This window comes from Panthera leo, chromosome B1 (assembly GCF_018350215.1).
Source record: "Panthera leo isolate Ple1 chromosome B1, P.leo_Ple1_pat1.1, whole genome shotgun sequence".
NCBI classification, from domain to species: domain Eukaryota; kingdom Metazoa; phylum Chordata; class Mammalia; order Carnivora; family Felidae; genus Panthera; species Panthera leo.
In genome coordinates this window covers 159619291-159641113 of record NC_056682.1, presented here as the reverse complement: position 1 = coordinate 159641113, position 21823 = coordinate 159619291, and the positions used below count along the sequence as shown (strand labels likewise).

At 36.9% G+C, this 21823-nt stretch overlaps 2 protein-coding genes across 5 annotated transcripts in view; one reads left to right on the top strand and one right to left on the bottom strand.

The window, feature by feature from the left end:
* Positions 1 to 19981, top strand: part of PAICS (phosphoribosylaminoimidazole carboxylase and phosphoribosylaminoimidazolesuccinocarboxamide synthase) — a 49565-nt gene extending 29584 nt beyond the window's left edge. For all 4 annotated transcript variants that reach the window (XM_042936313.1, XM_042936311.1, XM_042936310.1 and 1 more), the window contains 7 exons: positions 6027 to 6205; positions 8401 to 8580; positions 8681 to 8794; positions 9477 to 9560; positions 10948 to 11128; positions 12675 to 12833; positions 18626 to 19981. In XM_042936313.1, coding sequence (XP_042792247.1) covers positions 6027 to 6205; positions 8401 to 8580; positions 8681 to 8794; positions 9477 to 9560; positions 10948 to 11128; positions 12675 to 12833; positions 18626 to 18792 — 1064 coding nt within the window. In that variant the 3' untranslated portion in view covers positions 18793 to 19981. The remainder of the gene's footprint in view (positions 1 to 6026; positions 6206 to 8400; positions 8581 to 8680; positions 8795 to 9476; positions 9561 to 10947; positions 11129 to 12674; positions 12834 to 18625) is intronic.
* PPAT (phosphoribosyl pyrophosphate amidotransferase) overlaps positions 1 to 21823 on the bottom strand; it is a 68040-nt gene that overhangs the window by 41582 nt on the left and 4635 nt on the right. The window lies entirely within an intron of this gene.

Here is a 21823-nt window from a genome sequence, read left to right as displayed (position 1 = left end):
TTTTTTTTATAAAGATCTGGTCAGCCCTCCCCCTTGCCTTCCCCCTTGTTCTTTCTCAGACTATAGTCTTATTGGCTTGCTAGTTCTAGGTTCTGGGTTGTCCATATCTGATTGACTCTTTCCATTGTATGAGGAGTGGTCTATGGCCTTACTTAGGTCTTTTGTCAAAATCTGGAGGGGAAACCTGAAGGGGAGTAGGTGGAGTATGTTGCATTCTTAAGAGGAACCTTATGCCTGAGGGGACTTGCTGTGGTCAGACACTCCCAGCATTGTTCGAAAACAGGTGTTTTTCCCTGCCAAGGGACTTCAGGCCCTAATCTGTCCCTCTCTGCCTACTGAATCCTCTTCTCTTATCATAGAATGTTTATAATTTCTCTTAATCTTTCTAAATCCAAAGGAATTTAATAACTTTGTTTTTAGTCAAGATAGATATACCTACCTTCCACAAAATAACAAGGTAATTCAAGTTAAATCAGTTCTGTCTGTACAGAATGGGTTCTTGAATAGTTTTGCCTCTTTCATCATTTTCTGTTGAATGTTTTTAAGTTAGCGTGGAACTAACTTAATTGACAACGTAATTTGTCTCCATACCATAAATCCTTCTATACATTGAAAGTGAGTGTGTTATTATAAACTCAAAGGACCACTCAGATTTCCTAAGTAATACGATTTTAGGATTTTTTTTTTAATGTTTGTTTTTGAGAGAGCATGCAAGCGGAAGAGGGACAGAGAGAGGGGGACAGAGGATCCAAAGCAGATTTGAAATCAAGAGTCGGACGCTTAACCAACTAAGCCATGCAGGGACCCCAGCAGCTAATTTTTTTATTGCTAACAATTTATAGTATTAAGCAACTTTTTAAAACGTTAATATGTATAGGAGAATGAGATAACTTGGGAGGTTAAAAATGGATCACTTAATCTGTACTACAAAAGGAACCTAAAATTAGTTTGATGCTCTGTATAAAAACCTGCTCAGTCACTGAGAAACCACCAGTCAAGGAAGGCTTAAAATAAAAATTCTAAAATCAGGGGTCCTGAGTGGCTCAGTGTGAGTTAGGGCCCCACTTCGGGCTTGCTGCTGTCAGTGCAGAGCCTGTTTGGGATTCTCTCTCCCTCCACCTCTCTCAAAATAAATAAATAAACATTAAAAAAAATATAGCACCTACGTATCCATAGTAATTATACATAGCTACAGAATTGCATGTATATATATTTACATATATATAAATGCTCTCAAATAACAAGGTAAGTACAGGCCCAAGTTTTTATTTGCTTATTCAGGAAGGGAGTATTCAGTGTGCTTTCTGGGGCTTAACAAAAAATAAGTTAAGGTGACCACGTTGTCTCTCTTTGTCCAGGATTTTCCCAATTTTGACTTTGAAAGCCTTGCATTTTTAAAGGGAAAGTTTGTTACCCTAAATGAAGTACTCCAACAATTACATTTAAATCACTGTGTTTGGCATACTTAACTAAAACTTACTTGGTTCACAGGAAATGTTGAAAGATATTTTTCAGGTTTTATATACTGTGAAATTAAGGAAAACTTTAGTTTTAAAAAATTCTTAGATTTGTTTTAGAGGATAGATTAGGAATTCTGTTGTTTTATCTAATTTTTACTCACTGACAGTTAAATAAATAGTATGTTTAGTTGACCCCTAGTTGTCTATTTAAAATTGCTTTCAGGGGCACTTGGGTGGCTCAGTCGGTTAAGCAAGCATCTGACTTCAGCTCAGGTTATGATCTCGTGGTCTGTGAGTTTGAGTCCCACATCAGGCTCTGTGCTGATTGCTCAGAGCCTGGAGCCTGCTTCAGATTCTGTGTCTCCCTCTCTCTCTGCCCCTCCCCTGCTCATGCTTTGTCTCTCTCAAAAATACATACATTAGGAGTGCCTGGGTGGCTCAGTCAGGTAAGCATCTGACTTGGGCTCAGGTCATGAACTCACGGTTCGTGAGTTCAAGCCTCACAATGGGCTCTGTGCTGACAGCTCAGAGCCAGGAACCTGCTTTGGATTCCGTGTCTCCCTTGCTCTCTGTCCCTCCCCTGCTTGCGCATGTGCGCGCTCTCAAAAATAAACAGACATTAAAAAAATTTAAAAATAATAAATAAACACATTAAAAATTGTTTTAACTACTTTCTTTATAAGCAAGGTTATGTTCTAATTAAGGTTTTTCTAGAAATTAGAGTGGGAAGGGTACCAAATGACAATTAGTAAATCAAGATTCTAGTTTTCTCATTGTCAGTCATAAGCGAGCTATAAAATACTGTACAAATAGATACAAGTAATATTTCTCCATGGAAATAATATTCTACATACTACACCTGAGTTATAAAATGTGTGGGTTTGGTCTCAATACTTAAAAATCAAAACTTAATCTTTTAAGTCTCGGTTCTCCCACAGAAACCTACCATAATTACGTTTAGGTGTGTTAGTAGTCATGGGTATGAGTCCTGCAGTTGCTAAACCACAGACAAGAAGCTGGACAGCCTTAATACATGGTTGGCCCCAGAGATAATGTGGACTGATTAGTTGTCAGACATAGTAATTCAGAGTATGAAGTGACATTTGCTACATGGTAGGAGTTCTTTTTCTCATTGCATGCAGTCATGAAATTTGCTAAGATGATGTGTATTAGAGCAATCGTCATCTAAACTGAATTTTTTTTTTTTTTTTTTGAAAAAATTTTTTTTCTGTGTAAGAGTCTTGCCGTAAATTGATTCTGTTCTTTCAGTTCTCTTAAATGTGAGGAAGGGTTTTCCTCTGAAGAAAGTAACGATTTATGTTTAAAGGATAGATGTGGACACTGGTCTTTCAAGCTTGGTAGACACAAATATGACTAATGATTAACAGATCTAAAAAGGAAAAATTCTTGAAGCTAGGCATGTAGTTACTGCCTCAAGTTAAGGATTGACTTAAATCATCTGCCTATCCATGAGCATGAGCCCAATCATTCTTTAAAGGTTAAAATGACCATTACACTGTTATTCTTTCCCAGAGTTCCTATTCATGTAGCATACTACAATTCTGTTACAATCAAATTGTACTGGTCAAGCACAGAGGGAATACAGAGAAAACAGTACAGGTTTTGAAACTGTTCCAGGCACCATTACTGATTAGCACCATGACCTAGCTTGTCAAATTACTTAACTTCTTTGAGCTTCTGTTTCTTTCACTGTAAAATGCAATGATACCTACCTGAAAATTTTTATAAACATAATAGCACCTACCTGAAAAATTTTATGTATGGTTAAATGAGATAACACATAGAACACTTGGCACAGTGCAAGACTTCCATAAATGTTGATTCCTTTCATGTATGGATATACATATGTTATGTATATAGATATATATGTGATCAAATTTTTTTTTATTTTTTTCTGATGAGAAAAAATTGATTTTAGAGGATTAGATTGGGATTGGAGGTACTAACATTACAGTCTGAAGATGAACATTATTATGTTAAACCCATGCAGGTTTCCAGCAGCTGTTTCAATTCATGTTAATGCTATAGTATTCCCTTGTGCTGTGATGTAATAACACTTCTAGGAGAGGCAGTATAGTATAGTGGTTAATTGGGTAGCCACACAGAGTTGAAAGTGTTGATTGGAAACCCTGCTTTATCTAGTACTAGCTAACATGATTACTATGCTTCTATCCTTATCTATTTTGTTGAATGTTTGCCTCTATTATCTACCTTCTCAGGTATTATGAGGATTAAACAAATGAAAATGGATTTATGATGCCTGAGCTAAAGCAGGTCTTGCTACTTTTTAAAATTGTGGTGGAGTGGCTGGCTCAGTTAGTAGAACATGTACTCTTGATCTGAGGGTCATGAGTGTAGGCCTCATGTTGGGCATAGAGCTTAATTAAAAAATTAAGGGGCGGCTGGGTGGCTCAGTTGGTTAAGCCTCAGACTTTGGCTCAGGTCATGATCTTGTGGTTTGTGAGTTCAAGCCCCGGATCGGCTTCCTGCTGACAGCTTGGAGCCTGCTTCGGATACTGTGTCTACCTCTCTCTCTGCCCCTCCCCTGCTTGCACTCTGTTTGTCTCTTTCTGTCTCTCAAAAATAAATATTTAAAAAATATTTTTAAAAAATTGTGGTAAAAGACACACAATAAAATTTATCATTTTAACCATTCTTAAGATTTTATTTTTGAGTAATCTCTACAGCCAACATGGGGCTTGAACTCACAACCCTGAGATCAAGAGTTACATGCTCTACTGACTAAGCCAGCCAGACACCCCTCATTTTAACTATTTAAAAATGTAAATTCTGTAACATTAAGTACGTTTACAGTTTCCCGTTTTCAGAACTTTTTTACCATCTTAGATGGAAACTATGACCCATTAAACAAAACTCTCCATTCTCCCTTCCCAGCTCCTGGTAATCTCTATTCTACTTTCTGATTATGAATTTGCGTTTTTTAGGTACCTCATGTAGGCGGAATTATACAATACTTTTATTTCACTTAGCATAATGTTTTCAAGGTTTATTCATGTTGTAGCATGTATCAGAGTTTTATTTCTTTTTAAAATGACTGAACGAAAATTCATTATATGTATATTGTACATTTTGGTTATTTATTAATTTGTTGATGATTGGCTATTGTGAACTTTGGTGTACAAGTATCAATTTGAGTCCCTGCTTTCAATTCTTTTCAATACTGCCTTTTCTAGAAGTGTTATTACGTGGTAGCACAAAGTAATACTGTATCATTAACATGAGTAAAACATTTCCTGGAAACCTGTATAGGTTAACATAATAATGCTCATCTTCAGGCTGCCAGTGTTAGTACCTGGAATACCTAAAAGTGGAGTTGATCGATCATATGATTCATAAAAATTGTAACTAGTATTAGGTTATTTTCCAAGACCCCCAAATAAAATAGCTCCCATCACAAGTTAGCTCTTTATCTTAGTTTTCCACTAACATTTGAGTAAAAGAGAAGGGAAAGGAAGAACAAATGTTTTCTTTCCTCCTGGCCACATTGGCTGCAGTTCCTGCTGCTACCTATTGGAGATTTTTTTCAGGGATTATTTCCTTCAAATTTTAAGAGAAAAGGGCTATCCAGAATGTAGGGCTATATCTGCTTGTGATAAGTAGATTGATTTTTTTTAAAAAATTCTTTTTTAATTTTTATTATTTTTGAGAGAGAGAAAGAGAGTGGAGCAGGGGAGGGGCAGAGAGAGAGGGAGACACAGAATCTGAAGCAGGCTCCAGGCTCTGAGCTGTCGGCACAGGGCCCGAGGTGGGGCTCAAACTTGCGAACCAGGAAATCAGACCTGAGACGAAGTTGGATGTTTAACAGACTGAGCCACCCAGGCGCCCTGTAGTTTGATATTTTATAAGGCCCATATAATACTGGTCTATCAAATATGAGAATCTTATAACCAAATCTGATTTAAAGACAATTAGTACTACTTAGATGAGTTATATGCCTAGTGCAAAGTTAGGTAAGCAGTAGCAGAGGAGTTACTCAGTATTTCTTGAATGTCTGAATGAGTGAATGGTAAAGACTCTGAGACCCAGATCTTCTGATCCACTATATGCTTTGCCATGCAACATTAAAATGAAATATTGCTAAATATTTTGATAAGCATTAAGAAAGCCATGTTAATAATTTTGTTTTCCTACTTCCACTTAAAAAAAAAAAAGACATATAAAGGGGGGTGCCTAGGTGGCTCAGTTGCACGTCCAACTTCTGCTTGGGTCATGATCTCATGGTTCATGGGTTCAGGCCCTGTGCCAGGCTCTGTGGTGATGGCTTAGAGCTTGGAGCCTGCCTCGGATTCTGTGTCTCCCTCTCTGTGCCCTTCCCTTTTTGCACTCTGTCTCTCTCTCTCGCTCTCTCTCTCAAAAATAAATAAACATTAAAAAAATTTTTTTTAATTACATTTAAGGATAACGCGTTTGGCTAGATAGTTTTTGTTTCATTTTGTTGTGTGTTAACAGTTTTATTATGCCTCAGATGTACCTTTTTAAACACAGTTTTAATGCTTTTTAAAAAAACTTCTTATCAATATATAGGTATCAAAACTGCTTTCACCAGAAAATGTGGGGAGACAGCTTTCATTGCACCTAAGTGTGAAATGATTCCAATTGAATGGGTTTGCAGAAGAATAGCAACGGGTTCTTTTCTCAAAAGAAATCCTGGTGTCAAGGAAGGATATAAGTTTTACCCACCTAAAGTGGAGATGTTTTTCAAGGTAATTATTTTATATTTCTGTGCTTTACTATAACATAGCAACAAACTTAAAATTTCAAAATCAAAAGGTTTAAACATTATTAAAACTTTTGATATTGCAGCTGTCATTACAGAAATATATGTCAATAATGTACATTTTTGTTATCAATGATAATTCCGATTTTTAAAAGAAAACATTTCTGAAACTGTACTTAATCTTAACTTTGGTTCAAGATCACTACCAAAATGAATAAATTAAAACTAGCAATTACTAGGAAGAAAAGTTAACAATTCAGAAACTTAAAATTTTTTGAAGAGTTTGAAGTAAAGGCTAATACAAGGGATCTTTTTATATTAAAATACAGAAAGAGCTATTACCAATGTCTCTTACAAGCGAAAACATAATAAAAATGTAGCAATCAGTGGTTATAAATTTGTATTTGTTTTCTTTATTGACTGCTTTTCTCTTTCCATCTTTGTTTATGCTGTTAAGCATAGTTCCAACGTCAGAAGTAATGTCAGTGTAACATTTTTAAACAGTCAACGAAAATCGCCTCTCAGCCTTTTGGCCCAGATCAAGTATAATCAGTGAACTGCGTACCTTAAAATGTTTATATTATGGTTATAATACAAATCAAAAATTCATAAAAGAAAAATTTCATGTCAGGGGCTCCTGGGTGGCTCAGTCAGTTAAGCATCTGACTTCGGCTCAGGTCATGATCTCACGGTTTGTGGGTTCGAGCCCAGCATGAGGCTCTGTGCTGACAGCTCAGAGCCTGGAGCCTGCTTCAGATTCTGTGTCTCCTTCTCTGCCCCTCCCTTGCTTGGGCTCTGTCTCTCTCTCCCCAAAATAAATAAATAAAATTTAAAAAAAATTTTTAAAGAAAAATTTCATGTGAAATTGGGACACTACTTAGAATAAAATGAAAATCTTTTTTTTTTAACTAATGTCTTTATATTAAGTCTCTTGAATTATCAAATAATAACCCTAAAGACTTGTAGTCTTCTATAAATTCTTATCAAAAATGAGGTTAGGAGCAGTACCTGCCTGATTCATCTGATAGAGCAGGCAGCTCTTGGTCTCAGGATCGTGAGTTCAAGCCCTATGTTGGGTGTAGAGATTACTTAAAATAAAATCTTTAAAAAGAGAGGTCAGGAGATTATGAAAACTGCATTCTAGAAAGATTTGGTGGACTAAAATATTTTTTGACCTTACTGTCTCTGTTGACTCAGATAAAGGAAATAAAAGCCACAATCTTTTGTTTAAATTAAAAGAGCAATATTTTTTTCAAATATTTTATGACCTAGAGTAAGTTACTCACTGAATATCTTGAATTTCAAAGAAGCTATTAAAAATAGACAAATTGGGGCCCCAGGGTGGCTCATTCGGTTAAGCGTCCAACTTCCACTTGGGTCATGATCTCATGGTTCGTGAGTTCAGGCTCTGCATCAGGCTCTCTTCTGTTAGTATAGAGCCCGCTCAGATCCTCTATCTCCCTCCCTCTCTGCCCCTCTCCTTGCTCACACTCGCTCTCTCTCTCTCAAAAATTGAATGATAAATAATGAATAAATAACATAATGTTTATTCACTTTTTGAGAGAGAGAAAGAGTGGGTGAGTCAGTGAGTACAAGCAGTGGAGGGGCAGAGACAGAAGGAGACCCAGAATCTGAAGCAGGCTCCAGGTGCTGAGCTGTCAGCACAGAGCCCTATGCGTGGCTTGAGCTCATGAACTGTGAGATTATGACTTGAGCCAAAGTCAGACGCTTAACAGACTGAACTACCCAGGCACCCCAATAAACATTAAAAAAAAAATAACTTTGAGACCTTTTTTTTTTACAAAAAATAAAAATAGAGAAATCAAAAATAATTGTTGCGGTGCCTGGGTGGCTCAGTCGGTTAAGCATCGGACTCTTGATTTCAGCTCAGGTCGTGATCAGGCCACGAGAGATCAGGCCTGTGTGGGGCTGTGTACCGATGGCATAGAGCCTGCATAGGATTCTTTCTCTCTACCTCTCCCCAACTTGTGCTCGGTCTCAAAATAAACTTTAAAAAAAAAAAAGATAATTATTGTGAATTAAAGGGTTATTTTAACCAAAAGTTAAGTATTTAGAGAAAAATAATCCTGAGGAATTCTTGGTCAAGGAAAAAAAGACTTCAGTTTATCTCAAAAGGTTAAAATTTTTATATTTAATTGTATTCCTTTACTCTGTTTTCAGGATGATGCCAATAATGATCCACAGTGGTCTGAAGAACAGCTAATTGCTGCAAGATTTTGCTTTGCTGGACTTGTTATAGGCCAAACTGAAGTGGATATCATGAGTCATGCTACACAGGCTATTTTTGAAATACTGGAGAAATCTTGGTTGCCCCAGAATTGTACACTGGTTGACATGAAGGTACAAATAAAATGGAGGTTTGAGAGTAAAGATTGTAACTGAGAAATGCCTTTAGCTGTAGAGTTTTGAAAACTTTTCTTTGGTGATATGCTCTTTCTAGATTGAATTTGGTGTTGATGTAACCACCAAAGAAATTGTTCTTGCTGATGTTATTGATAATGATTCCTGGAGACTCTGGCCATCAGGAGATCGAAGCCAACAGAAAGACAAACAGGTAATGCTTCAGGGGTTTTTTATCCTTTGCAAGATCAGGCTGAGATAGAGGTGAACAGGAAAATGGAAGGAAAGAAAAGGCAATTATTACTCCCTGTGTTAAGAGCCTGAGTTAACTGCTATTTACGTTTAAGGATAAATAAGTCTTAAATTTCTTGTACCCTGAAAAAAAAATTATAATAGAAACAGTTTACATTTACAAAGCAGATTTCTCATTTATTATGACTGTCACACAGGGCAAGTATATTCTTGTTTGGCTAATTGAAAACTAAGGTACTGAGATGATGATAGATGTTGTCATAATTATAAGTGGCAGATCTGGAACTCTGTCCCAAGCGTTCTGGATCTTACCAGGTTACATTTCTGCTCTGTCTTACAAAAAACAAAATTAGGGCAGATGCTGTCTATACTTCATACATAAGAATTATCAGGGCAGTTAACTAAAGTTGCTAGTGTACAAAGCACTTAATGAAATAAAATGAAAATACAAGTATACTTCACTATCTAAACTTTCTCTAGTTTAATTCAAGAAATGAATTTATAGACCCATACATTTTCAGATACATTCCTTGTTGTTCAGGCTCTTCGTAATCTACCCAAAACTCAAAAATCAAATAATTTTAGTTAGTAAAAATATTACTAATAGAATATTTGTATTCTAAACTTTCTACCCTATTTTCTAGTCCTATCGTGACCTCAAAGAAGTAACTCCTGAAGGACTCCAGATGGTAAAGAAAAATTTTGAGTGGGTTGCAGAAAGAGTAGAGGTAAAACTTTTATAGTAAAGTTATACTGTACTGTGTTTTTCTTTAAGAAAATCTTGCTTCAAAAAGGAAAATAAAAGTGAGAAGCTGTAGTTACTTTCTTTTCTCCAGTGGTTTTAAAACAAGGAGCACCTTTAAGAAATGTACACCAGACTCTTCTCATTGATGTACTAAAACCCCTTGCTGTAAAACTGGCCAGTACACTCCCAAATTCTGTTGGGGAATACTAGAATCCTTGTCTCCTCCCTGCCTCTTATATTTCCCACCCACCCCTCTCCACTGCTCCTCAGTGGAACCCGTTAGCATGGGTTCCATAAGCAGACTTCAGAATTAGAACTCAATCTGACATTAAAATGTCACTTTAAGATTTATGGTGTTATTATTATAATTACATGGAAATTGTGATTTGTGGTTATCCAACAGCCATAGCTACTTTTAAGTACATCATGTCCATGGAAACATGCATTTTGAGTTCTAAGCAACCAACTGAAAAAAAGATTTATATCTTTTTTATAGATTATAAATTATTAGCTTAACAAACAGGTCTAGAAACTAGATTGGCTGATTATGCCTTAAAATCTCCATTAAACTGAATATATGAAAAATCTTAGGATGAAGTATTTTATTTTTAATGTTTATCTTAGAGCAAGTGAGCAAGGGGCAGAGAGAGGGAGAGACAGATGGAGAATCCACAGCAGGCACTGAGCTGTCAGCACAGAGCCTGACACAGGGCTCAAACCCATGAACCAAGAGATCATGACATGAGCTGAAGTTGGATGCTTAACTGACTGAGCTACCCAGGCACCCCAGGATGAAATATTTTATATTACAGCTTCCTGAGTATTAATTAGAAGGGTTCAGTATTTATCCTTGCTTTGTATTATAATAGTAGATGTAATTTATCTCATTAAAAATGTTACTCTTTAGGGGCGCCTGGGTGGCTCAGTTGGTTGAGCAGCCCACTTCAGCTCAGGAATGATCTTGCAGTTTGTGAGTTTGAGCCCCACGTTGGGCTCTGTGCTGACAGCCCAGAGCCTGGAACCTGCTTCATATTTTGTGTCTCCCTCTCTCTCTGACCCTCCCCTGCTCCCACTCTATCCATCTCTCTGTCAAAAATAAACATTAAAAAAATTTTTTTTAAATGTTATTCTTTAGGTCTTAAGTATGAAGACCACTTTTCTTTATATATAGAGGTTATTTTGGAAAAGAAATCCTCTATCATTTTGTCCTGTTTGTCTCTGTCTTGAATTCGGTCTATTAGGAAAGAAAATATTCCGTCCAGTTGTAATTTTACTATAGCTCTGTAAACTGACTATTCTCATGGTATTCATCTCTATATTTATCCATTTTTGCCATCTTTATTTTGCATGTCCGTGTTTTTCTTTTCTAGTTGCTTCTGAAATCAGAAAGTCAGTGCAGAGTTGTAGTATTAATGGGCTCAACTTCGGATCTGAGTCACTGTGAAAAAATCAAGGCAGCTTGTGGAAAATTTGGCATTCCATGTGAACTTCGGGTAACATCTGCCCATAAAGGACCAGATGAAACTCTGAGAATTAAAGCAGAGTATGAAGGTAAATGTCATACAACTAGAGCATTTCAGGAAGTTCTCCTGATTTTGCTAAAAATTTTATGCTTAGACTAATAATGCTGAAGAAGAGCTATGCCATGTATCCAAGAAGAAAAATATGGTAGTCTAGGCTTTCATGATATGCACTTCCAAAGAAGACACTTAGAAAAGAATGGCTCAAGGAGAAAGATTTGAAAATGCAACATGGGCACACCTAAAACTAATGCAACACTGTGTGCCAACAACGTTCAGTTATTTTTTAAATGTTAAAAATAAGTAAATGAAGGAGTAGAGCCCCCTCCTCGAAAAAAGAAAATGCAATATGGAAGGAAAATAAAAGTTAGGTCTTTAATAAGAAGCCCCTCAAGTATTGTTTCTGATATGCTCCAACAGAAAATAGGCCCCATATCAATTTTGGGAGGACTGAAGTTGAAGTAGCAGAGCCTCTCAAGTATTTTTAATGGACAGCCTTTCCTAGGAGGCGGTTAAACATAAAATTAAGGAAGAATTTTAATTTTTTAATTTTTGTTATTTTTTTTTATTTTTTTAAGTTTATTTATTTATTTTTGAGAGAGACAGAGTGGGCAGGGGAGGGGCAAAGAGAGGGGGAGAGAGAGAATCCCAAGCAGATTCTGCACAGTCAGCGTGGAGCCCGACACAAGGCTCAATCTCACGAATCGTGAGCTAAAACCAGGAGTCGGATACTTAACCGACTGAGCCACCCAGGTGCCCCAAGGAATAATTTTAGAATTTAGTATGTAAAAGAAATGGCTTGATGTGATAGTATTGATCTAAAATAATGGAGTCTCATACACCTGACCAAATGTTTCTAAACTGGGAAAAATGTTGATTTGAGTATTCTTTCTCAAGGTAGTTGTTATAGGAGCATAGTTATTAAGTTTTGGGGGCCGGGGGACTGGGATAGTTTCTAGACCTGTTTGTTAAGCTAATGAAAGCCTGAACTCTTTATCCAGAAAAATGTAAATACATAAAATTTTTAGATTTCAGGTTAGGAATCTGTGTTAAGAAACAAAGGAATAACTTATAAATTTATCAGAGAATGAAATGTTGAAGGGATATGTTAGAAAGTATATTGAAGAGACTTAAATATTTGGGTACTATATTACTGAATCTGTCTGCCTTTACTCATGTGCCCCTGAACCTCTAGTCTCTGTTAATGAGGTCTTCCTATACCCTGTTGGTTGAAGGATACCAGGATAGACCCTAGTTGGCGTAATGTCACTCTTTGTTCCAGTGAGCCTAAGCAGCCATAGTAGAAGGGGCCTTTGAGCTATTCCCTCACACACTCTAGTACTCCCTTTATACTATATATCTCAAAGATGGCCAAACCGCTCTCCCTGTTTTGTTACTTGAGATATAATAGGTAGCAGAGTGAAATACATATTTTGAATGTATATGTAATAATAGTGTCTTATTTTGCTTTTTGTGGAGACTGCTAATAAAGGAACTGAAGGAGTTAAGGCACATAGACATTTTGTTTTCACCTATCTTAAAACCTCCTTTCAATTACATGTGTGTAATTTCCCTAGGGGATGGCATTCCTACTGTATTTGTGGCAGTGGCAGGCAGAAGCAATGGTTTAGGACCAGTGATGTCTGGTAACACTGCATACCCAGTGATCAACTGTCCTCCACTCACTCCAGACTGGGGAGCTCAGGATGTGTGGTCTTCTCTTCGACTACCCAGTGGTAAGATGCATTAAATCTTTAAAACTGTTAAAAAATTTGGAACACACAAAATAGTAGAGAGAATAACATAATGAAATCTCATATACCTATTACTCAGCTTCATCATTTAACATCTTGTTACACATGTAGCCCTTCCCTGCTGGATTATTTTCAAGCAGATCTTAGATAACAGCATTTTATACTTAAGTATGCTTCTCTAAGCAATAAGAACTTTAGTTTTTAAATCATAATCATGATACCATATTCATAATAAGAAAAATTAGTGATAATTTCTTAAAATCCTCTAATTTTCAGTTAGTGTTCAAGCTTTTCTGATCATCTCATTTGTTTTTACAGTTGATTTGTTCAAATCTGGATCTAACACAGTCCTTACAGTGCATTTAGTTGATCTCCCTCTTAAAGTCTTTTAATTCTCCTCCTTTTTTTCATTTATTCTATAGAATATTTAACATTTTGGATTTGGCTAATTACATTTCTGGATGTTTAACATGCTTTTCCATCCCCTGTATTTTCTATAAACTGGTGGTGAGATCTATAGTTAGATTATGTTCAGATTTGTTTTTTTTCCCCCCAAGAATACATCATTCGTGGTATGGAGTTTTTTAAGGTAAATGTGATTGTTACTTCTGTAGAGGAAATGAAATTTTATTTCTATAAATTAGGGGCCAGAATAAATAACATATAAGGAAGTTTATCAATTGTCTGAGCAGAATCTCATGAGTAATATATTGTGGTAGTTTTATCGTAGTCCAAGATAATGATCTGATCTGCAAGTCCTAGGAGTCAGTATTGTTTCAGTAAGAGTTGATTTGCTTGTTACTTAAGCCCCAAACTTTTTCAGAGTTGTGTAAATCTGCTCTTGGTATGTTAAATATGTTAAGTGCTTGAGCCCTCCAACCTGTTCCAGTATGGACTGGCTTCTCTCTAGGCCTACTTGTCCTGCTATTGTCTTTTTTTTTTTTTTTTTTTTCCAATATATGAAGTTTATTGTCGAATTGGTTTCCATACAACACCTAGTGCCCATCCCAAAATGTGCCCTCCTCAATACTCATCACCCACCCTCCCCTCCCTCCCACCCCCCATCAACCCTCAGTTTGTTCTCAGTTTTTAAGAGTCTCTTATGCTTTGGCTCTCTCCCACTCTAACCTCTTTTTTTTTTTTTTCCTTCCCCTCCCCCATGGGTTTCTGTGAAGTTTCTCAGGATCCACATAAGAGTGAAACCATGTGGTATCTGTCTTTCTCTGTATGGCTTATTTCACTTAGCATCACACTCTCCAGTTCCATCCACGTTGCTACAAAGGGCCATATTTCATTCTTTCTCATTGCCACATAGTACTCCATTGTGTATATAAACCACAATTTCTTTATCCATTCATCAGTTGATGGACATTTAGGCTCTTTCCATAATTTGGCTATTGTTGAGAGTGCTGCTATAAACATTGGGGTACAAGTGCCCCTATGCATCAGTACTCCTGTATCCCTTGGGTAAATTCCTAGCAGTGCTATTGCTGGGTCATAGGGTAGGTCTATTTTTAATTTTCTGAGGAACCTCCACACTGTTTTCCAGAGTGGCTGCACCAGTTTGCATTCCCACCAACAGTGTAAGAGGGTTCCCGTTTCTCCACATCCTCTCCAGCATCTATAGTCTCCTGATTTGTTCATTTTGGCCACTCTGACTGGCGTGAGGTGATATCTGAGTGTGGTATTGATTTGTATTTCCCTGATGAGGAGCGACGTTGAGCATCTTTTCACGTGCCTGTTGGCCATCTGGATGTCTTCTTTAGAGAAGTGTCTATTCATGTTTTCTGCCCATTTCTTCATTGGATTATTTGTTTTTCGGGTGTGGAGTTTGGTTAGCTCTTTATAGATTTTGGATATTAGCCCTTTGTCCGATATGTCATTTGCAAATATTTTTTCCCATTCTGTTGGTTGCCTTTTAGTTTTGTTGGTTGTTTCCTTTGCTGTGCAGAAGCTTTTTCTCTTCATAAGGTCCCAGTAGTTCATTTTTGCTTTTAATTCCCTTGCCTTTGGGGATGTGTCAAGTAAGAAATTGCTACGGCTGAGGTCAGAGGTCTTTTCCTGCTTTCTCCTCTAGGGTTTTGATGGTTTCCTGTCTCACATTCAGGTCCTTTATCCATTTTGAGTTTATTTTTGTGAATGGTGTGAGAAAGTGGTCTAGTTTCAACCTTCTGCATGTTGCTGTCCAGTTCTCCCAGCACCATTTGTTAAAGAGACTGTCTTTTTTCCATTGGATATTCTTTCCTGCTTTGTCAAAGATTAGTTGGCCATACGTTTGTGGGTCTAGTTCTGGGGTTTCTATTCTATACCATTGGTCTATGTGTCTGTTTTTGTGCCACCTGCTATGGTCTTAGGATCTCTCTTTACCTGGACATGCATTTTGCCTTTCTCTAGTCTTAGATCTTCTGTTTCCTAGGTCATGTGTCTTCCCCTTTCTCTGTTTACTCCTAATTTGTCAGAGAGCATTCTTAGTTAACTCCCTGAGGAAGGAGTACAGTTGGTAAACTTTTTTGACACCTCATATCTATAACATATGTTTTAGCATAGCCTCATACTCCACAATTTAGTAATGGAATCTGGGGTTGAAAATTATTTTCCTTCAGAATTTTGAAAACATTACTCCATTGTCTTATATAGAGTTATTGAGAACTCTGGCACCTTTCCACCATTCCGATTCTAAGTTGTTTATGAATTTGGTTTCTTAAGTTTTGCAAAGGTGTGTCTTGAGTATTTTCATCTTGGGCTTTCAGTGGGCTCTTTTAATCTGAAATGCTGAGGGGCACCTGGGTGGCTCAGGCAGTTAAGCGTCCGACTTTGGCTCGCTCACGATCTCACAGCTTGTGAGTTCGAGCCTGGCGTCAGGCTCTATGCTGATGGCTCAGAGCCTGGAGCCTGCTTCAGATTCTGTGTCTCCCTCTCTCTGCCCCTTCCCCAGCTCACACTATGTCTCTGTCTCTCTCTCTCAAAAATAAACATTAAGAAAGAAAATCTGGAATGCTGATTCTTTAGTCTGGGAAATTTTCTTCAATTAACTAATAATTTCCTTCCCCCTCCATTTTCCCTCTTTTCTCATTTTTGGATTTATTACTCAAATTTGAACCATTCTGATTTCTAGTTTTTCTGTCTCTTATTGCTGTACTTTCTGGAATATTCCCTTAACTTTATATTCCAGCCCTTCTATTGAGTTTTTCATTCTAGATACGGAATTTTTAATTTCTTAGAGCTGTTTTTTGTTCTCTGGTCTTCCCCCTCCCCCATCCTTTTTTTTTTAATCTTTGCAATAACATTTTTTTATCTCTCTGAAATTATTATAGTTTCTTTCACATTAGTTCCTTTTCTCACCTATCTGGTGTCTGGTAATCCTTGGCTGTAGAGTGCAGTGTTAGAAAAGACCAGTGGGAAGGTCTGTGCAAGTGGATGGCACTTGTCAAAAGTGGGTTCCACTGTGGGGTGATCTGGAAGGGTTGTCTTTGAATAACCCCTCACATCAGTGTCACTTCATCTTTTCTCATGTGTGACCAGAATTACCCAAAGAATCTTTCTATTCTCAGTCTCCTCTACCTGGAGGAATAAACCTTGCTGCCAGCATTCTGGAATTTGATGATTTTAACATGTATATAAACTAAATCCCCTGTTTTCACTGTAGCATTTCTTGCCTCAATTGTACCTGGTGCCCTCCAGTCCACAGAAGTCTGGACCAAAGTCTGTTTTACCTTCAAAAAAAGTAAAGATTGCACTATGGTGCTGAAGGGGCAATTGCTCACGTACATTGAATGGGGCAAGGGAACTAATGGCCTAACTGCTTCTCGACTTTCAGCCAGTCTTTTTTTCCAGCGGGGGGGGGGCTCATTTTTCACCTCCACTTCTCCCTTCAGAGGTATCTGGTGCCACTAATTCTACAGCCTTTGCATGGGTTTTTTAATGTTGGTCACATTGCTTTTCCTTTTTCCCTGCTTCCAGTTTAGGATAAAATTTTCCTATTTTACTAAGTTAGTTACCACTCCGTTTCCTTTTCAGCTGGCCAAATGTTATTGCTGTATCTCCCCGTTCTTATATGTTTATGTCTATTTTATTTCCTTTACTGCTGTTTTTATTTTTAATTTTTTTAAAGCTTTGGCAGATCATTTTTAGTTAATTCAATATAAAAAATAGGATGCCATTAATAAAAATATTTTTACAGCTGGACATGTTTGGTCTATAGTCAGTAAACATGTATTGAAAAAACCTTTTAGTGTAACATTCAGCTATTTACTGCTGTTTTTATACAGTTTCACGGATATACTTTGTGATTAACCCATCTTTAGATCTTTAGCTAGATATCTGATTGTATCAGCTACTCTAGTGAAAAATTTAGTATGGCTATAAATGAAAGTCTAACTAAATTTACGCTAGGGAATAGTATAGGTATTATCAAGGGAGTTTAGTAAAGGGGAAATGTGACAAGCAAAACTTTGTCAGTTTTTATCTAGTACTGTCCAAGGAGAGAGAGGGAATCCGAAGATTTGTGCATTTTGGTCAGTAGAATTGGGGATAATCTTTTGGGGAAAAGTTTTACAGTGGCCTTTGTAAAATCCTGAAAACTCTTTCTCTTATGGCATGCTCACTAGACAACCTAATTTTTGGTAGTTAAGCTTTCCTGATATCAGAAAGGGAGTCCTGAGCAATAGGCACAGGTATTTCAGACTCGAGTAGAACCCTGTGCCTAGAATACTACTACTACTAACAGTTGACATTCATTGAGTACTAGATGCCAGGCACTGCTTCAAGCACTTTATCTGTATTCACTTGTTGAATCCTCACATAAGGTAACCACTAGTTATCATTCCCATCTTAATAGATAAGGACACTAAAATTAACGTGACAGCTGTCACATAGTAAGTGATGGAGCTACACAAATTGGTTTATTAATACAAACTAATAAATTGTGTGATTTTTACTTTATTCTTACTGGGGGTAGTGGAAGTCAAAGAGCCTGATGAATTCCAAGAATATTAGGGAATGGAGCTTTGGGATCTATAAGCTAGTTAGTACTTAACTTGAGTGACACAGAGGTAGTAGTACCACCCCAAGAAACTCTGCCTGAGCAAACATTTGCCCCCCACAAGGAAGTTACTTTCTTACTATACTGTCTTTTAGATCTTGTTAATATTGAATTTACTTATAACCTGATATTTGGTAAAATTATTCTTTGTTTGGACTTGTTATTGCTTAAAGATTTAGAATAGTTCAATTGCAAAGACAAAAGTAGCACCTAGAAAATTATCAAAAAGATTAACACACTTCAAGTTTGTCTAAGAACAGGTGCTTCTGTCTACTTGATCTTTGTTTTATTTCTGTTGTCTTTCACCAGGGATTTAAAAGTTTATTGTATGTGAAAATAACTTTCGAAAAGGTGCATTTCTTTATAGTTGGATTCAGTGAAAGAGTGATAGACACTGTATATAAAATAGCTTTTCATGGTACAAAATTATTATCCTCTTATAATCTACTTTACCACTCTAGTAGTAGAGATAGAAACTCCTGCAGATCCTACTTTAGACAAGGATGATACAGTAGCTTTTTATGGTCTTTGGTTAACAGGACTTCTCTGAGTGTAAAATAGTTTACTAGGGGGGCCTGGTTGGTTCAGTTGGTAGAACATGTGACTCTTGATCTCAGGGTCGTGAGTTTGAGTCCCGTGTTGGGTGTAGAGATTACTCTAAAAAAATAGTTTACTAATGGTGTTTTCATTATTGACAGCTCAATTTTCTGTCTTTTCCGTTTTGAACCATTAGGTCTTGGCTGTTCAACCATACTGTCCCCAGAAGGATCAGCTCAGTTTGCTGCTCAGATATTTGGATTAAACAACCATTTGGTATGGGCCAAACTGCGAGCAAATACATTGAACACATGGATTTCCTTGAAACAGGCTGACAAGAAAATCCGAGAGGGCAATTTATAAGAACATCATTGTTTTGGGGTTTTTTTTGTTTGTTTGTTTGCTTTTAGGAGAAAAACTACATTTCTTGTTTAGCTTCAGAAAAAAAAAATCAAAATTTTTTAAATCAGAGAAAACAATTTACTAGTGAATAAATGCTTTTCTAGATTCATGGGTTAGTAGACTATATGGACATAATTATTAGCATTTCTTTAGAGGAAGTGAAATTACTGTAAGAATACTTTTAAAATCTCTTTAGCTATTGTATGGTCATTGTTAGGTAGATAACAATCGGATATATTTCTTAAATGCTAATAATGTCCTATTGTCGAGCTCTAAAGTTACTACTTGACCTTCTGAATCTCAACCCATAAGTTTTAGAAAGTTAAAATGCCTGTATCTTAGAGTGATAAGAGAAAAATATAGTCAGTCCTCTTTTACATTATGATCTTTACAAAATCCTAAGGGCATGTTGTTTTATTTGCAGTCAGTATCTCAGAATAGATGTGTATTTAGCTGTAGACAGAGATGCTGCTTTGTTTTGTTTTTGCTTTCTTAAGAAAAGCTGAGATGGGTGTTAGGGGTAGGAAAGACTAAGTAAGATAAAGGGATACTGTGGAAGCCATGGAAAGGGGACTTTTCTGAGAACTTCTCTGCTGGGTGTTAGGGCAATTCCCCATGGAAAAAAAAAGTATAGTGTGAATCACCTTTGCCATTCCAAATGAAAGATTTACTTAGCTATTATGGGTGCCTCTGTGATCCTAAAATTCTTTTAATTCTGATAATACATGTTTTAGCCAAACTAACAATCCTCAGCCTAATGTCATTTTTGAAAACTGGAATCTCCTAGTTGATAACCATTAAGTAGTTTCTTTCTTACAACGGAAGTCTGAGCAGGGTACCCAGTGAGATTCACCTCTAAGAGAGCAGTTGTTACTGAGAGGTGTTATAGTTCATCATCAATCTGTAAGCCATATTTGGAAGTCACTGTTAGGTTGTGCAGTCCTGAGTACTTTTTATAGATCACTAAACTTTAATCTGAATGTCCATGAACCCCTTAAACTTCCAGGTAAAATTTTACATATATGTTCACATTTATAAAAATGGGGCAACCATAGTTTTTATCCAAAAGACCTGCATCTTCAAAAATGTTAAGAATCTCTGGGATGCCTGGCTGGCTTAGTTCGTTAGCCTCCGACTCTTGATTTCAGGTTGGGACATGAACTCAGTCATGAGATTGAGCCCTGCATCAGGCTCAACCCTGGGAGGGGGCCTGCTTAAGATTCTCTTACTCTGCCCCTCCCCCACTCATTCTCCATCTTCCTTCCCTCCCTCCCTCCCTCCTTCTTTCTCACTCTCAAAATAAACTTGCTTTAAAAACATTGATCTCTGCTACAGATCAAATCTGGATAAGACCCTTGCAATGGGCTTATACTGTCTATACCTTTTCATCTCCCTCTCAGCTGTTAACAAGCTATCATCTCATATCATTTCTTTTACCTGGTTTCTGTGGGGCAGGGTATGATTGACCTAAGCCACTTCTTTCTTGACTAGACACCAAGATACTCCAACCTCAGTCCTGAGGTTTTTCTTACATTATTCTTTCCCCTTAAGTATTGATGTTTCCTACACAGTCTCTCCATTATTTATAAGTAATCATTGGAGTAACTCCTTAAGCTAAAACCAGTATTACTGATTGCTGGCGCTGTGTTTGTAGTCTTGTATTTCTGTCTGAATGCTTTAAACTTAGTTCATCTTCTACCCAGCCTGTTAACTCTGGCTACACTCACTGCTCCAAATCAGAAGTGTTATTTCATACTTGATGTTTTTCTTATATTAGCATCTCACTTATTACCAAGTTTTTAATTAACCCTGTTTACCCATCATCTGTACAAAAGCTTCAAGGGGAGGTCAAATTCTGCATTATTAGGCTGATCTAGAAGGTCTCCATTCTCAGTGTTTTGAAGTTGTCTAGGACTTACAACATAAATTTACAATCTCTTTTGCAGTTTAGGTTCCTTTGAAAATGAATGCCATTGACTCTGCCCGTAGAGATTAGAGATTGCACACACAATTTACCAACAGATTTCATTGGTTTTTGGTGTTCCCTTGAAGCCTATCCATGGTCTGTAGTTTAAGAATTACTAATGAAACTCATCAAGGGAACTCGCTTTCCATAATTTTTCAACTGTCACTTAATCTATGAGATTAAAAACCTTAATCTTTAATCTCTAAGAACCTTAAGTTCTTAGAATGAGCTATTAAAATCTATTCTGTTATTAAAATTTGTTAGTTACTAGAGCTTCATCTTCATGCTCTGTGAAACCTTTCCAAATCCCTTCTAGCTACAATGGCTACAAGTAGTTCTTTGTTGGGTTGGAAGCTCCAGTAGAGGAGAGGATAGAATCTTATACTTTATTTCCTTCCTCACATTGCCATGTGCTATGCCTGTCTGCTAGAGATGGGAGAATTATAAAAACCATGTTCTGCTTCATTCTTTTATGTTCACAAGGACAATTAAAAAGATACAATTTCAACATCTTTAAACTTTGGCTTTGTTGCTTCTGAATAGTCATTGGCTGTAGTTTCAACTCTTCTATCCCTACCTAGCAAAAACTTCACCTGTTTTTGTGTAGTACATGAAAAAATATTCAAATATTTAGACTAGTGGATAGAACTGACCTTTTTTTTTTTCTTTTTTTCTTTTAATTTTTATTTGGTAAAGAGATAGCAAGCAGTGGAGGGACACAGAGGGAGACAGAATCCCAAGCAGGCTCCGCAAGGCTCCAGCACAGAGCCCAGTGTGCAGCTTGAACTCAGGAACCGCAAGATCATGACCTGAGCTGAAGTCAAGCGTCAGGTGCTTAACCAACTGAGCCACGCAGGTGCCCAGGACTGACCATTTTTAATGGTCATTATCCACTTCACTACTAGCTTCATAGAAAATATATCTATCTATCTATCTATCTATCTATCTATTTATCTATATAGATAGATAGATAGATATCTATATATCTTCAGTAGTGTTGTTACATTAGTACTAAAGTTCTTACTT